This window comes from Pocillopora verrucosa, chromosome 1, assembly GCF_036669915.1.
Source record: "Pocillopora verrucosa isolate sample1 chromosome 1, ASM3666991v2, whole genome shotgun sequence".
In the NCBI taxonomy this organism is placed as follows: Eukaryota; Metazoa; Cnidaria; class Anthozoa; order Scleractinia; family Pocilloporidae; genus Pocillopora; species Pocillopora verrucosa.
This window is the reverse complement of record NC_089312.1, coordinates 4,264,960-4,281,870: the sequence shown is the minus strand read 5'-3', so window position 1 is coordinate 4,281,870 and position 16,911 is coordinate 4,264,960. Positions and strand designations below refer to the sequence as shown.

Here is a 16,911-nt window from a genome sequence, read left to right as displayed (position 1 = left end):
CTAGTCACTTATGCATCAAAATAAAGTCTTGCGACATTAACGGAATCATCACTGATCTTGTAGAGCCGCAGAGGGAATGTATTCTTTAGTTTCTTGTAATTGCTCCTAGATCCCATGAATCGTTTAAAGTTATGTTCGACGTTTTTTCTCATGGTTTGCGTGAGGATTTTATGGAATGGCCTCTCTCATATAGGTAGGAGATATATGATTTTATTTTTCTTCGCAACTACCGCACGTGTATAGGCCGCAATTTTTTTTCCAAATAAATTTTGTGCAAAATGGTGGTGCGGCCTATACACGGTATAACTTAAATCTTTATCCCAGTTTCCCTCTTCCATCAAGAGGCAAGACCACTAAGCTATGTTTGCTCGTGTCCCCGATCACGTACGCAACGTCACGCGCTCATTACTGAGGAAATAAAACGAAATGTTAGTGTACTTGGAATATAAATCTAGCAAAAATTACCCAGGTAAGTTTTTCTTTCACCTTTTTTTTTTTAACGTTAAGACCGTTTTGAGGATATGACTAGCCATTGCTGTTTGCATTTGCAATGTTTGTTCGATCGATGGCGTACTATGTTTGATTATTTATCGTGATGAATTTTGTGATATAAACAAATGTATCTTGGCGGTATGCGGCACTCGCCAGGCCTTTTGCCCTTTCGAGAAAACGTGAAATTATTTTTTTTTGAGAAAATATGGTCAAAAGTCGGAGCGTGGCTTATACATGAGTGCGGCCTATATACGTGCGAATACGGTACTTATATCCATTGAGCCACAAGTTCTACGATAACGTACTATCGATCGAAAAATAATTTAAAGCTTTGGTTTTCGAGTTCCATATGAGAGATGGCAGCTGTTTGCAAATCAGTAATAAGATTTCTACAATTTTATGGTCACGAATTTTTAGTTTTACATCTAGCTCTAATCTCTGATAACATCTTTTATCTAAATGATAAATAAATAAATACGCAAACGTCTTTACCTCAATTAGTGGATTTTTAAAAATTTCAGTGGAAGTCAAGTTTGTCGTTTCATAGTTGACTTGCCACATTACGAGCAGATCTTATTATTTTATTTTTATATTGCTTCATAAAGTCGGTGTACCAGAGTAAAGTACTGCAAAGTGGGCTTGTCAGCCTTTTTGTCTCGCTGAGGAGCTCGCTGTCGAGTCAAAGCGTCGGAAGTGTTTTTATTTATGAAGAAACCTTATGAGAGTTTGGCAAAATTTTGCATAATTTTTAGTGATTAATAATTGATAATGTTATTTTTTAAAGTTTAGTCTATCTCCAATTTACTGCTTATTTGGTGTTATGAATTTTAAATAGTTCCATGCGTAACAAAGGAGTTTGAAAAGCTAGTTGTAAACAAGGCTCTCCTAAATCACGTGATCAGCACACCGAGAGCTAATACAGTAGAGATTTTTGAAGTTCAATGTTTCATTGAAGTCACGTGTGAATCCTACAACTTTGGTCTAACCGAGGGTGGTGATCACGTGTGTGAGCTGAATGACTCTGATGATGTTAGAGATCCAGATGACTTGGTTGCACGGCGAGACTTCTTCCACCGTGCAATAGAGGTATCATGGCGAGGGACTGTAGTGAAAAACATAACATGAAAATAGAGTTTTTTCATAGAAAATGATTTCCTAATTTTTGAGACAAAAAATGCTCGGTAAAAAATTATTGACAGCAATAAACATTGCATGTATAGACTACCTTTGTCATTTTGCATCAAGAAAATTTCGCTAACGTTGTATTTCGTCGTTTCTTGCTTCACGTTTGCAATATACAGCAAATATAGTAGTTTATAGTGTTGGAATAGTACCTGGAAAAATAACTGATCTTAGTCAGGCGTTGTGTTACATTTTAGCATCGAAGTTATGCAGAGTGTACATCAAGATTTTTTTGGTGATTTTTGACGATATTGCTAATATTTTAAACCTTCCAGCGGTTGTGAATACATTGATATGGGGAAATGTTCGCCACTTAACTGGAAATGTTGACCGATTAATAGTGAACTTAGACACTATTTTTAAAATGAAATATCTATTGGTATTCTAGGTATCCCATGAGACGGCCTAGCAGTTGTCTCTTTATTTATTCTTAACTTTACTTTCTTTTCATCTTACGAAAGAATCCATGTGCTAAAACTCAGTGCCCTGTGAATTCCCGATGCTATTCGGATTTTGAACACGACTCTTATCTCTATGTATGTTCACCAGGATTTACTGGAGAGAGGCGTGAAACAGGTGAGTGCAATGCGTTGAGCACAACCGATGGCAGAGTCCTATTTTCCTTTTATTCTTTGGTTTTTTTAGAAAGAATGCTCTTCTTAACTTCTTAAGTTTACAATTTGAAAAAGAAAAAGGAACTCGTCTGGAATATTATAGGATTTGGAAAATATAATAAGAACCCTTATTACCTCAGGAAATCACTTCTAATCAAGAATGGGTTAGGTAGAAACTATCAACCTTTCACGGAACCTAAGTTTCCTTGACTTAAAGGATCAGTGATGCTAAAGGAATGTTCTGACACTTTACAGATGTGAACTAGTCCACAGAAGGAATTTGTGCCTGTCACGAGAACGCCTTATGCAACAACACTGAAGGGTCCTATAGCTGCTGGTGCAAGGATGGATATAAAGGCGATGGGTCTCTATGTGAAGGTGAATATTAAGTGTGTTTCTTACAATTAGAATATAAAGTGATGTTTAGTCCTATGATCTAGGTTTGTTACCTATTACAAAATATTCAGCTCTATCGTTTATGAATGGAATACAGTGAGCCGACTGACAAGCTTTCTTCCCTTTTATCTGTTTCTTTTGCTAAATCACCTTTACTTACATGACGCCATCATCAACAATAAAACTTATAATAGTTTTTTTAGAGCGAAAAAGCTGCGACGAGTTTTTTCAATGGCGTATATATCATCAATCCTAATTGCGACAACCCAATCCAAGTGTTGTGTGACATGACAAAGGACGGTGGAGGATCTCTTAGCCCCCAACCAGTCGTTATGCACGTAACATGCAATGTAAGTATTAATTTTTCGTTTTCTTACGTCAATAATCCAAATTTACGCGTAAATCCTTAAAGCAATCACAACTTGACCAAAAGCTGCTTACTTATGAACGACCATGTTGACACCTGCCAAGGCACTTTATCCTCCAATTCAAAGCCGGTATACCTATTGACCTCGTCTGTCACCTTAAAGGTCGGAAGCGTAATCGATCTTCCCTATAAAGTCTTCCAGGTCAACTCTCAACATGGTGTCCAATAGCAAAAATTTGTCGTTCCCAAGCCAGAACTCGTAACTGAGATTTTAAAACCCGTATTTGCAGCAGTCCCATCCAAGACAGAAGTCAATCTTAATTGTCAGAGTTAATGCCACACAACCCTTGCATTAGGGTGCTGCCATTCAGATTGATGGTCCACGCGCCGCTAAAATGGACCATTCTGAAGCAGCCGGCATCAACAGGCTTATTTCATCTGTCACTTTTTTTCAAAGTTACTTTTCTGAAGGTAGGTACTGAAATCTCCTCTCTGTTTTCGACAACATGGTTTTCCTGTGAGAGACGAAAAATATAGACAAACATATTGTGCTAGGGGATTTACCAACTTTGTTTCTCGCTGCGTTAGTTTTTCACATCTGAAAATGAGAATTTAATGAGACATGCTATGTTGATGAATATCGTAACTAGATAGGTGAATGACTCATCTCAGAAAAGCTCTGCAACGTTTTGAAAATTTCTCTTAGCTTTCATTCATGTCCTCCACGTCCCATTTCAGTGGTGCTCGGTATTTACGGAATGGTCAGTAGTTTATTGCTAATATCGCTTACGACGTCATGATAAGAGTTGACGTGGAAACTTTGATAGGAACGCCAAGTACGCCGAGTATACGACTTTTAAGGTGAGGCTCATAAGTACCGGCTTTTGACTGGAGGGTAATATGGCGCGGTTAGTGACTCATTTCGCAGGGGTAAATGAAATATGTAAAATGAGGTACGATTAAATGGGTACTGAACCTATCAATACTTTGAAATACCCTAACACTTGCCTCTACTCGTGGGCGTGGCGAATTTGCTAATGAATGGGCTGAGCCTGCTAGAGTTAGCAATTCACAAATTGTCCGCAAATCGTAGAATAGGGGTTGTTGCTCCTCCCCTTATGCCCAATGTCGTTTTCGAATCGTAGTTGGAGCTCTTCAGGGTCCCATCGTGCCTCAGCCTGCCCTGCCTTAACTTCGACACCATTTAAGGAAACTTCAAAGCGGAGATCCTCGTGTCCGGCATCTCCACGTTCAAGCAGCAAGCCTAGAAGCACCTGAGGTGGTGCTTTCATATTTTTCCAGCCTTATTTATCGGCTTCTGTGCCTCTCAGTTTTTGTTCAGCCATAGTTCCCCGTTGTTAGATGTTAGGAGAAGGGCTGGCCGTGGTTCCTTTCTCCATTAAAAAATGTTTCATCGTGTTGTTCCTGGTTGTGTTTTAGTAAGTCTCTTACCTATGTTAGGGGGGGATGGTCCTAGTCCTTCCACTTTTACCATTATAGGGTGGTTGAGGAGCTCTTATCTGTGTGTGCTTGGGGTGGGGAGGGGGGGGGAACAAGGTATGGCTTTTCTGATCCCCTAAGTATGATTTTGTTTCCCTCCTCCCTTTAGCCCCGCTTCCTCCAGTTTCTGCAGTCAGTCCATTGAAGGTGGAGCATTTTGCCTGGGAGTTGAGGCATTATCCAAATCCTTAGCACGTGCAGTTTGTTTTGAATGGGCTTCGCTTTGGTGTTCCATTAGTACTCATTTATAATCTCTCAAGCCTCCCAAAGGAACAAAACATCAGCTTATGAGCACCCCTTAGTAGTTGATGAGTACTTGGCGCCTTAAGTGTCCTTTGGGAGGGTTGCTGGCCCTTTTGCCTTGCCTCCTTTTCCTCTTCTTCAGGTTAGCAGTTTTGGGGTGATTTGGAATATGGGTCAACCGGGAAAGTGGCTTCTCATTGTGGATCTCTGCTCTCCCGGAGGGGCCAGCGTGAATGACGGTATTAACTCTGATGAGTTTACACTGCTTACATGACAGTAGATCAAGTTTTTCGCATGGTATCACAGTTTGGTGAAGGAGCACTGATGTGAAAACTCGACGTCGAAGCTGCCATCGGAACATTGCGTTTTAACCCCTCATACCGCTTAATCCTGAGTATGAAATGGTGCAGCAAGTTTTACGTTGATTTAGCCTTTCCATTCGTTCTCCTTTCAGCCCACTATATCTTTAATTGTGTTTAATTATGTTAGTGAAATGGATATTAGTTAACAATTGTAAGGTAAGGTCCCCAGTTTGCTTCATTACTTAGACGATTTCATAACGGCTGCCCCCCCCCCCTCCCCTCCCCCTACTCCCCTCAGTGTGCACAGAACCTTAGTACTGCGCTATTGGTTTGTTATCGTTTGGGCTTACCTCTCCACCCCGGCAAGTGCGTGGGGCCTACTTTAGTGCTAACTGTCCGGTGCATCGATTTAGATTCCCTTGCTCAGGTGGCACCTGGTGTGGAGTATAGCTCACCAATGAGGCGAGGAGGTCATTAATAATTTATTAGCATAAATGTGCTTGAAACTACAAAAGAGAATTTTTCATTATCCTAAACATTCTATAGCGGTTAATTAACCCGCCACTCAAAGCACAGACAAAATTGGTTGGTAATGCATTACAATAGAGCCGGCCTTTTGGCAAAAACAGAATAATCATTGAACCTGTAGGGCTTCAAAGGAAGGTTTCCTTCAGCTCTTGCAGCTCATCCTAGATTACATGAATTGTTTTCAGCTATGCACCATGTTCCTTTTCGTGGCTTTGGAGAGGCTTTCATGGAGTGGCCTCGCAGATGTAGGTAGGAGGATTATGATTTTATTTTTCCGCCCAACTTGTTATTTTCATGGATCGAGTTAAGTCGACGATAATTTCCTACTTATTCAAAGATAAGAGCAGGTTTTAAACTTTTAGCTCCACTTAAATGATGGCAACTGTTTGCAAAAGATTATCAATCTATTTTTAACAATCATACTGTTTTTCGTCACCTAATATGACTCTAACATCTCAATCTAATCTCTGATGTTAACGATTACTTTCATTAAAAAATAACAAAAAGTTTCGAAAGCAAGGCCCTTCGCTCAAATAAAAAAATATCTTCATTTTCCTTTCCCTTTCTAATCGGTTTTTGTCAAATTATGGTTGAATGACTGGATTTGAAAATCGGTGCACCAGCCTTTTTACATTAAGCCTTCCTTTCTCGCAGTGGAGCGCGCCGTCAAGTGATTGCGAAACTTTTGTGTTATTTATGAAGAAGCCATATAATAGTATGGCTCATAAAGTCGGTGCGCCAAATGTCCCTTATTGCAATGTGGACTTTTAATCGTTATTGTCTCGCTGTCAACTAAAATCGAAACGTTTCTATTTGTAAAGACTCCATACAAGAAACCCGAAATTATTTGCGATTCTCAGAAATCAATAATTGATAGTTATTCGGTCTTGTGAATTTTAAATAGTTCCATGCATAACAAAGGAGTTTGAAGAGCCAGTTGCAAACAAGGCTCTCCTAAATCACGTGATCAGCACACCGAGAGCAAAGACAGCAAAGATTTGTGAAATACATTGTTTCATTGAAATCAAATGTGAATCATACAACTTTGGTCCGAATGAGGATGGTGACTACTTGTGTGAGCTAAGTGATTCTGATGATGTTAGAGATCCAGATGACTTGAGGGCACGGCAGGACTTCCTTTACCGCGCAACAAAGGTATCATGGGGAGGGAATGTGGTGAAAAGCATAACATGAAACTTGACAAATTGCTTTTTGATAAAGATGAATTTTTTCAATTTTGGCCAACGAAATGTTGGCTCAAAAGTCGCAAAGCTCGGAAAAACCTCTTCACAGCGATGGAAAATAGCATGTATTAGCTAACATTCTGATTTTACATCAAGAAAATTTCCCGAACGCTGTATTTTGTCGCTGCGTACTTGAAGTTGTGAAACCTTGTTAATGGTAAAATTAAAGTTATAGTTATAAAGTGCTGGAAGGTTACATGAGATAGCAAGTACATGCGCCAGCTCAGTCTTAGAAGGCTTGATGTGAGTGACTTAAGGCACCACCACACTAAGGCATTAATCTATGTTACAGCTGTTGAGTTATCGCAAAGTATTTTGACATGCTTATTATTTAGCCTTTCACCAAATACTTGCAAGGCGATATGGACTGCCTTCAATTCTAACTCATTGATGTGCAATTGGCTTTCTGTACCAGACTACGAGCCTTGGGTGATATCACCATCAAAGTACGCGCCCCAACCCTTTTTCGACGCATCAGTTCTAGTCTCAATGACAGGATTTCCATGTGATATTGGATTAAAAGCCTTGTCCACATTTTCATTCCACCAAGCAAGATCTTCTTTTACGCTTAGGAAGAGAGATATGAGAGCCTCATAGTTACCCTTAAGGCACTGCTCTTTGAGGGCTACGTTATCTTCTATTTCTAACTTCCTATATGAAATTTCCCAAACTGTACCCCAAGTAAGCTAGAGACAAGTGTGCCAACTAATTGGGGTAGCTCATTGATAGTGATTTTATATTTATGTTGCCTTGCTGTAAAGTTAGCTTTCACTTTGGCTCTTTTGTCATCAGTGAGGGTAATTGTCATTAACACAGAGTCAAGGACAAAACCTAAAAATGTAATTCGCTGCGCTCTCATGACAGATGATTTCTGCACGTTAATCACACACCTCAAGCTTGAAAATAATGTCTGTGTATCAGAGATATTAAGCAGGCACTCGTTGGTATCTCTACCCTGGAGGTAAGAATCATCTATGTACCCAAGTGACCTTTCTGTCTTAAGGAAGAGTACCCTGGTTTTAACAGCTTCTTTATTTCTTCCTCTTTATAATCAACTGAATTTCAGGCCTCGGCCTTAGTTGAGTTGGATTTTCAATCTCTTGGTGGCAGTTCTGTACCATGTTCAGTATATTTTGGTCTGTTGTGGTACTCATCCATGTTGAACAAAATGCCTCAGCCTACCAGCAAATTTATTTGTTGTTAGACTAACCTGTTTAAGGTTTGAGCTTAGCAGTTATTCTTCTTCCCCTTCTGCTTCCTTCTGAGGTGGAGGGGTCTCTGGAAGTTTAAATTCTTTGACTGCTTGTCATCGGAATTGTGAAAAAGTTAAAAAAGCCTTTATACATGCCCAAGTGGAGCATGGGGCCGGCGCTTAAGTCCGGTTTCCTTAGCATGAAGCGCCTAGGAGTATTGCTACTCCCCCCTGGATGGGGTACAAGTCCATCGCAGGGTTACCCCAGCATATTTGCTGCTACCCATTTGTACACCTGGGTGAAGAGGAGCACTGTGAGAGTAAAGTGTCTTGCCTAAGAATACAACACAATGATCCCGGCCAGGGATCGAACCCGGACCACTTGAGCTTGTTTGTGTCTGTGATGTCCTTAACAGCCTTCAGATCATCTCCAAACAATTCAGCTGTCACTGGATTTGATGGGCTGCAAAGATGTCTATAATTTGTATTGAGTTGTGGTCTCATCAACTCTCTCCGTCGATAGCTTAACTCCTGGTTAGCATTTGCTAAGAGGAGCACCCCATCCATTAAGGCACTAACAGTATCTTCTTTCTAAATTTCTGAGTTGTCCATCAGCTTGTTCACCTCTAAGACGACTGTTATTATTCTTTTAATCAGACTTTTCTAAACCTTTTGGAATTTTAAGTCAGTTGACCGAGCTGACTCATCTAATTTGCTCCAGACACCTTGATTGACCTTTCTCTTCGACAAGGAGGCGCAATTTTCGGGAGTTTCGTGTTGTTTCTTTAACTCCATTATTTTATCTTCATCAGCTTTCTCCCTGATAATTTTATCCACAAGTGATGCAAGTTCCCCATCGATAGCGGGACCTACATTTTCGGTGAGCTGAAGGGTTTTGTTTGGATTAGTAATCAGGAGATTGCTGTTCTTTCCTTGTTCGTTCAGCCTCTTTTTCTTAGCTGGTGGCTCTTCTTCGACAAGTGATTCATCGTCGTTCTTGGACACACACGAATCATAATTATCGGTCGAGTCTTCGTCACTATTGCTGCCTGAAGGTGATACAATCAAATTGTTCACGTCATTGAAACCGGCGTTCATTGAATCCTTCAGGCCTTCAAATGAACCCTTGAGGGCTTCAGCAATAACAGAACCAAGAGTTTAGGGAAACAGCACAACTTCCTTCGTTCGCCGAGTCCTTGTGAGTGCTTGAGCAGTTGAAGGCCTTTTCCCGCCTTTTTGTGAGGCTGGTTTTCCAGCTGATTTACGCACCTTATCAATGCTGGGATCCTCCTTAGAAGATTTTTCTCTACCCCTGACCTCTTTAGGAGGGGTCAGAGGTGGATTGTCGCCCATTTTCAGCAAATAATGCAGCGTTTTGTCCCAAGATCAGAAACGTACTTGGACCAAGAAGGCGTGAGCTCGCACTGAGTTGGCGCATGCACTTGCTATCTCATGTGATCTTACAGCACGATAACGAGGTAAAAGACAGTGACTTACGGTCATATTAAAGCGCGTGGCGAGGTTAGACGTTGTTTAAATAAAATTGTGTATGTAAATTTAGTAGCTCTGAGAGAAATTGCTAAAAAAAGTTTAACCTGCCAAGGGTTGCGTGAACGATGATATTTGGAAAATTTTCGACATTCAGATAGAGACTTAAAGTAATCAATACCTTTATTCATGTAAAGATCTCTTTGTCTTCTGAATATCTTACGAAAAATCAAAACAAGTTGGCTCTTTATGTTAAATTTACGCATTATTTTCTTTTGCATTTGATCAAAGAATCCATGTGGTACCGCTCAGTGTCCTCCAAACTCACGATGTTATTCAGATTTTGAACACGAAACCTATCTCTGCGTTTGTTCACCGGGATTTACTGGAGACAAGTGTGAATCAGGTGAATGAGTGTAATAAGTTTGGCATTGCCGATCACATAATCCTGTTATCACTTCCTTCTTCGGTTTTCAAAGAGAGCTTTTTCGAAGAGCTTTATAGCATTTTTAAATTAATGAACACTCCTGATCAATCACGGGTTGGAGAAGGAATATATAATACCCAAAGAATTAACTTGTACACAGGTATAAGAAGGTTTAGCAGTAGAAGCTCATCTTTTTTTCCGTTCAATGCCATCGGTCATTACCAAGATAAGTTCGAGTTTTTGCCTTTGGACACACATATACTAAAGGCTACGGTGCATGTTTTCTTTAAGCATCTATGAATTTAAGGATATTCTATAACCGCGTTTCAGCGATGTGCCATCATTTAAGATATAAAGAAGAAATAAAACAAAAGAAAGTCCAGGAGGTCATCTTATGTACAAAAGTATTAATATTTCTATATCTAAAATATTGCTCCCTAAGCTGAGGCAGCTTCTAAAGGTTATGATCCAGAGAATCCAGCCATTTCATGTGAAGATGTCCTATTAAACAGACCGTGAGTTTATTCAAATTTTTTAATAGAGTAGTTAAAACAACGAATAAAGGGTTTGGAAAAACTGATAGTAATCGTGCAACACGACAATCAAGGCCATGCGGGAAGCGGAAAAGAACATTGTACATACGATCATATTCATGATTTGTGTCCAAGTTGAGTTAAGCTCCATGAAATCCTTGGAATACAATGAAAAACATAAATATGTTTCATTTCAGTGAATCTAGAAGTGGTGCTTACTATCTCAAAACAGAGAAGGGAGGGGTAGCTCACACCTATTGTCATATGGATGTTATTCCTGGCTGTGGGGGAGGAGGATGGACGCTAGTGATGAAGATTGATGGCAACGAGGTTGGTAGAAGAATTAGTTTCTATTTATTTTTCTTCCCATTTCATACGTCGTGACATGATTGACGATGTTGTTATGATCATCTTCTGGAACGAAAAATGACCTTTTTTTGAGGTTTTAGCGAGATATTTCGACAATTTTCTGTTACAAAGATAATTGTTTGTCCATCCTTCTTAAGTCGCCCACTGGTAAGAGTGTTCACATTTCATCAAAGATCCTCTTGTTCTTTTTTAGAAAGAAATAAAAAAATAACAAAAACAAAAAAACAAAAAAAAATAAAAGTAAAAAATTGGCCTTAAATCACGGAGTTATGAGGTCTATACATTATTTTGTGTTTCTTCCCAAGGATACTTTCTCGTACCATTCAAAATACTGGAGCAACAAAAACACGTTTGGTGAAATTTCGGGCACCACTGGATTTGACAATGAGGAAACAAAGATGCCGAGCTACTGGAGTAATAACTTCACTCAAATTTGCCTGGGAATGAGGGTCGGCAATGTAACAGAATGGCTAGTTATCAACAAGCAAGCAAACTCATTGCATTCATTGGTCGCAGACAACAACTACAAACCGACAAGCCTTGGTCGAGATAAGTGGAAATCGCTTATAGATGAATCCTCTCTTCAGCTGGAATGCAACAAGGAAGGTTTCAATGTGAAGTGTCCGACTGCAAGAGAACACTCGGCTTCTACTAGAATTGGGATCATCAGCAACAACGAAAAACATTGCAATTCCTGCGACTCAAGGATTGGAATTGGCATGGGTGGCACTAGAGGCGGAGTGGATGTTACCAATTCATGTGGAAATGAGGCAGACCCTTTCAAATCAGACAACGGAAAGAAGCACATTAAAGCCAACTGCTACATCCTTATTAAATAAATCCTACTTTGAGAACTACTTGCAAATGAATAACATTTGAGAAACTATACTTAAGCGACTATAGTTTCATCCCTACTAGCCTAGGCCTGTCTCGTGATTAACTCGCTCTTTAAGGGATTATACATCCCCTGAGATCTTTAAAATGTTTGTGTAACCGCTAGTCACTTATGCATCAAAATAAAGTCTTGCGACATTAACGTAATCATCACTGATCTTGTAGAGCCGCAAAGGAAATGTATTCTTTAGTTTCTTGTAATTGCTCTTAGATCCCATGAATCGTTTAAAGTTAACGTTTCTTCTCATGGTTTGAGTGAGGATTTTATGGAATGGCCTCTCTCATATAGGTAGGAGATATCTGATTTTATTTTATTTTCCTTCGCAACTACCGCACGTCAATAAGCCGCAATTTTTTTCCAAATAAATTTTGTGCAAAATGGTGGTACACAGAATAACTTAAATCTTTATCCCAGTTTCCCTCTTCCATCAAGAGGCAAGACCGCTAAGCTATGTTTGCTCGTGACCCCCGATCACGTACGCAACGTCACGCGATCATTACCGAGGAAATAAAACAAAATGTTAGTGTACTTGGAATATAAATCTAGCCAAAATTATCCAGGTATCTTTTCTTTCACCTTTTTTTTAACGTTAAGACCGTTTTGAAGATATGACTAGCCATTGTTGTTTGCATTTGCAATGTTTGTTTGATCGATGGCATGCTATGTTAGATTATTTATCCTGATGAACTTTGTGATATAAACAAATTTATCTTAGCGGTATGCGTCACTCGCCAGGCCTTTTGCCCTTTCGAGAAAACGTGAAATTATTTTTCATCGAGAAAATATGATCAAAAGTCGGGGTGCAGCTTATACATGAGTGCGGCCTATACACGTGCGAGTACAGTACTTATATCCATTGAGCCACAAGTTCTACGATAACGTATTATTGATCAAAAAATAAGTTGAGGTTTTGGTTTTCGAGTTCCATATGAGAGATGGCAGCTGTTTGCAAATCAGTGATAAGATTTCTACAGTTTTATCGTCACACATTTTTAGTTTTACATCTAGCTCTAATCTCTGATAACATCTTTTATCTAAATGAAAAATAAATAAATAAATAAATAAATAAATAGGTAGTTAAGTTTGTCGTTTCGTGTTTGACTACCCACATCATGCGCAGATCTTGTTTTATTTAATTTATTTTTATATTGCTTCATAAAGTCGGTATACCAGAGTAAAGTACTACAAAGTGGGCTTGTCAGCCTTTTTGTCTTGCTGAGGAGCTCGCTGTCGAGTCAAAGCGTAAGAAGTGTTTTTATTTATGAAGAAACCTTATGAGAGTTTGGCAAAATTTTGCATAATTCTTAGTGATTAATAATTGATAATGTTATTTTTTTAAAGTTTAGTCTATCTCCAATTTACTGCTTATTTGGTGTTGTGAATTTTAAATAGCTCCATGCGTAACAAAGGAGTTTGAAAAGCTAGTTGTAAACAAGGGTCTCCTAAATCACGTGATCAGCACACCGCGAGCAAATACAGCAGAGATTTGTGAAGTTCAATGTTTCATTGAAGTCACGTGTGAATCAAAAAAACTTTGGTCTAGCCAAGGTTGGTGATCACGTGTGTGAGCTGAATGACTCTGATGGTGTTAAAGATCCAGATGACTTGGTTACACGTCTTTGGTTGCTTCACGTTTGCAATATACGGCAAATGTAGTAGTTTATAGTGTTGGAATAATGCCTGGAAAAACGGATGATCTAGGTTAGGCGTTGTGTCACATTTTTAACATCGTAGTTATGCGAATTGTACAACAAGAATTTTAGTGATTTTTGACGATATTGCTAATATTTTAAACCTACCAAGAGTTTCGTATTCATTGATATAGGGAAATTTTCGCCACTTAACTGGAAATTTTGACCAATTAATAATGAACTTAGCTACCATTTTTAAAACGAAATATCTATTGGTATTCTGGGCATACCACGAGATAGCTTACTTGTTGTCTCTTAATTTATTCTTAACGTTATTTTCTGTTTCATACCTCGGTCCGCTGTTATTCACAATGTATGCGAGCAAGCTCTTTGACATCATTAAAGGTCATCTTCCTCGGACACACTCCTATGCAGATGACACTCAATTGTATTTATCTTTTAGGCCCGACACTATATCTTCTCAAAGCAACGCAGTGGACGCTATGGAACGCTGTAACAGCGACATCAGATGTTGGATGATTAAAGACAAGCTTAAAGTAAATGATAGTAAGATAGAATTTATACAAATCGGAACGAGACAACAGCTCGCTAAAGTTGACATCAAGGGGTTGGTCGTTGGTGACGCTACTATCAGTCCTGTGACTGCCGTTAAAAATTTAAACCTCCTGTGACTGCCGCTGATGACGTCATGCTGAGAGTTGATCTGAAAGGCTTTGAAGGCAACGTCGCTTACGCTGAGTACGCGACTTCTAAGGTGGCAGACGAGACTGCTAAATACCAGCTTTCGATTGGAGGATACAGAGGCACGGCTGGTGACTCTATGGCTGCAATCCCACAGCCATTGCAGTAAGAAACCCTAAATTTCCAAGTTCAGTTTGAATTTCGTTTTTCGTTTGGTTGCAACGCCTATAATCATGAGAGAAACCGCATCTTCAACAAAATAGCATGAGCATTAACGCGTTCTGTACAAAAATTTAATTATACACGGTGGAAAAAAAAGCGATAGAACTTTTTTTTAGCGAATTATAGAACTTTTGACCAGATTGAACGAATAAGTTTATTGAAAAGTTGAAATAAAAGTTAACAATTTAAAGTGGCTCCCAAGAGTATTTATAAATAAAATAGACCGAAAGCTTCAAAAGGAAACCTACTTAACCTAATTGTATCAAAGTTTTCCTTTCCCATTTCCTTTCCCAGCTCGGTTAACGATAAATATAATTGGTATTCCAATTGATGGCCTAAATAGCCCAATATTTTTACTTTTCCTTATTGAAATGTGTTCATTCTTTGCTGAATTATGATAATGATATTGCCTGATCTTTTAAAACTGGAAAAATTCAATGTCATTGAAACTGTTTGGCTGATAATCTCTAATTTTTCATTTATGTACAAATATTTGATATGAACTTTATGTTCTTAACACTGTTTTATTAAAAAAATAATAGTTATTTAAAAAACTCTATCGTTTTCCATTGTTTATACACTTTTTTTGACAACAATTGTGCCATCGTATCGAGTCACCATATTTTATTCATTTTGACGCCTTTGAAGTTCGTGCCATGCTCGCGTCCAGATCTCGTGCGACCAAAAACCCATTGCAACCTCCATATGCTGATTTTAAAAATGCAATATACTGAAAAACAAAGGAGACTTTCCTGAGCCTGAAAGAAACTATGCTGATCAACTTGGAATGATAGACAATACTTTTTGGCGATACTTTGAAGGTAATGTCTGGTAGCAGCGATCAAACAAGCCTTTAAAATACTGATAGCTGAGATGAGAGGTTACGTAATAAATGTGCATTCTCCTGATTATGTATCGGTGAATGTGGAAAAAAACCCATTCCTTGGTTGAATACACTTAACTCTTAGATCTTACTTTGTCGGCCTGTCTGTCTTCCCGATCTCTACTGTCTTTATGCAATTTATTAAAGTAATTTGTATATGTAGACTAAGTTTCTTTTTTAACAGTAACCATCTTCCACACGTTTAAACATGATATAAACAAACTCATATTAAATTTTACTTTATTTCAGCAATATGAAGTTTTCAACTAAAGACCAAGACGATGATCATGACCATCACGTGTCCAACTGCGCCGAACGCTGTAAGGGAGCCTGGTGGTACAACAACTTCAATGCGTCCAATCTGAACGGATTGTACCTCAGTGGTCCCGAAGCCCCTTTTACTAAAGGAGTCAACTGGTTTACTTTCCGGGGCTATAGCTACTCACTAAAACGCACAGAAATGAAAGTAACAACAAAGGCATAAGCGGTGTCTATGCTAGAGTGAACGACATGGAAACATTTTGAAATTTGAGCTTGCGCCAAACCTACCTCAGCAAGTAGATACGTCTATAAGATGACGCCATTAAATTGAATTTTCTTCAACAGTTTTATCGAAATTCATACCGATGAACTAGTGTTTAAGTACATCCCATAGTTCACGTTATCATAATCTTAGTCCAAAAAGTCCTCCTGTGAAATCAATTACTTTACCGAACTTTCTAGAACGTTGGCGCACCGCAGAAATAGATATACTAATTGTAGCAGAGGACAAAATCACAAACGATCAATTCAAAGTATGCACGCTACATTAGGAAAACAATATTCTCGACTACTTTTCAATGCATTCATAACAGAGACAAAATTTGTCGGTAAAGCATTACAATAGAGCCAGCCTTTTGGCATTAACAGAATAACCATTGAACCTGTAGGGCCTCAAAGGAAGGTTTCCTTCAGCTTCTTGCAGTTCATCCCAGATTCGATGAACTGTTTTCAGTTATGAGTCATGTTTCTTTTCGTGGTTTTGGAGAGGCTTTCGGGGAGTGGCCTCTCGGATGTGGGTAGGAGGATTATGATTTTATTTTTCCACGCAACCTGTTATTTCCATGGATCGAGTTAAGGCGGCGATAATTTCTTATTTATGCGAAGATAAGAACCGGTTTCAGATTTTTAGTTCCATTTAAATGATGGCAACTTTTTGCCAAAGATTATCAATTTATATTCAACAAGTATGCTGTTTATATATATATATCAATCTAATATATATAATATCTATATATATATAATATCTAATCTAATATATATACATCTCAATCTAATCTCTCATGATGACGATACAACTTCCATTTTGAAGCAAACTTAAACGCTTATCGGTGCTAGATTGGATTTGCATCTGAAAAGCTTTCACATCCGCGAAAAGAAATCTCACACTTGATTTAAGAATTTTGCTGTATCACTAATTATTCCCTCCGCCTAAATTTCGAATCCTTCTGCAATCGCAAGTATATGAAACTAAGTTCTGCCTACGCCTACAATCACGAGAGAAACCCAACTTTCAACCAAATAGAAACAACATTGAGGCGTTCTTCATAAATTTAAATTTACACGGTGGAAAAAGGATGCCATGGAACTGTTCTAGGGAATGATAAAACTTTTGACCGGATTGAACGAATAAGTTTTTTTGATTGGAATTCATAGTTGGAA

At 38.7% G+C, this 16,911-nt stretch overlaps 1 protein-coding gene and 1 pseudogene across 1 annotated transcript; both read left to right on the top strand.

Annotated features, from left to right (window-relative positions):
• The first annotated feature begins 9,425 nt into the window (after positions 1-9,425).
• LOC131800139 (uncharacterized skeletal organic matrix protein 5-like) lies at positions 9,426-11,716 on the top strand. The gene is made up of 5 exons (XM_066161286.1): positions 9,426-9,473; positions 9,840-9,954; positions 10,418-10,490; positions 10,706-10,838; positions 11,183-11,716. Exons 1-5 carry the CDS (start codon positions 9,426-9,428, stop codon positions 11,714-11,716), a joined length of 903 nt encoding a protein of 300 aa, XP_066017383.1.
• Positions 11,717-14,112: 2,396 nt separating this feature from the next.
• LOC131800140 (ficolin-1 pseudogene) lies at positions 14,113-15,694 on the top strand (annotated as a pseudogene).
• Positions 15,695-16,911: the final 1,217 nt, after the last annotated feature.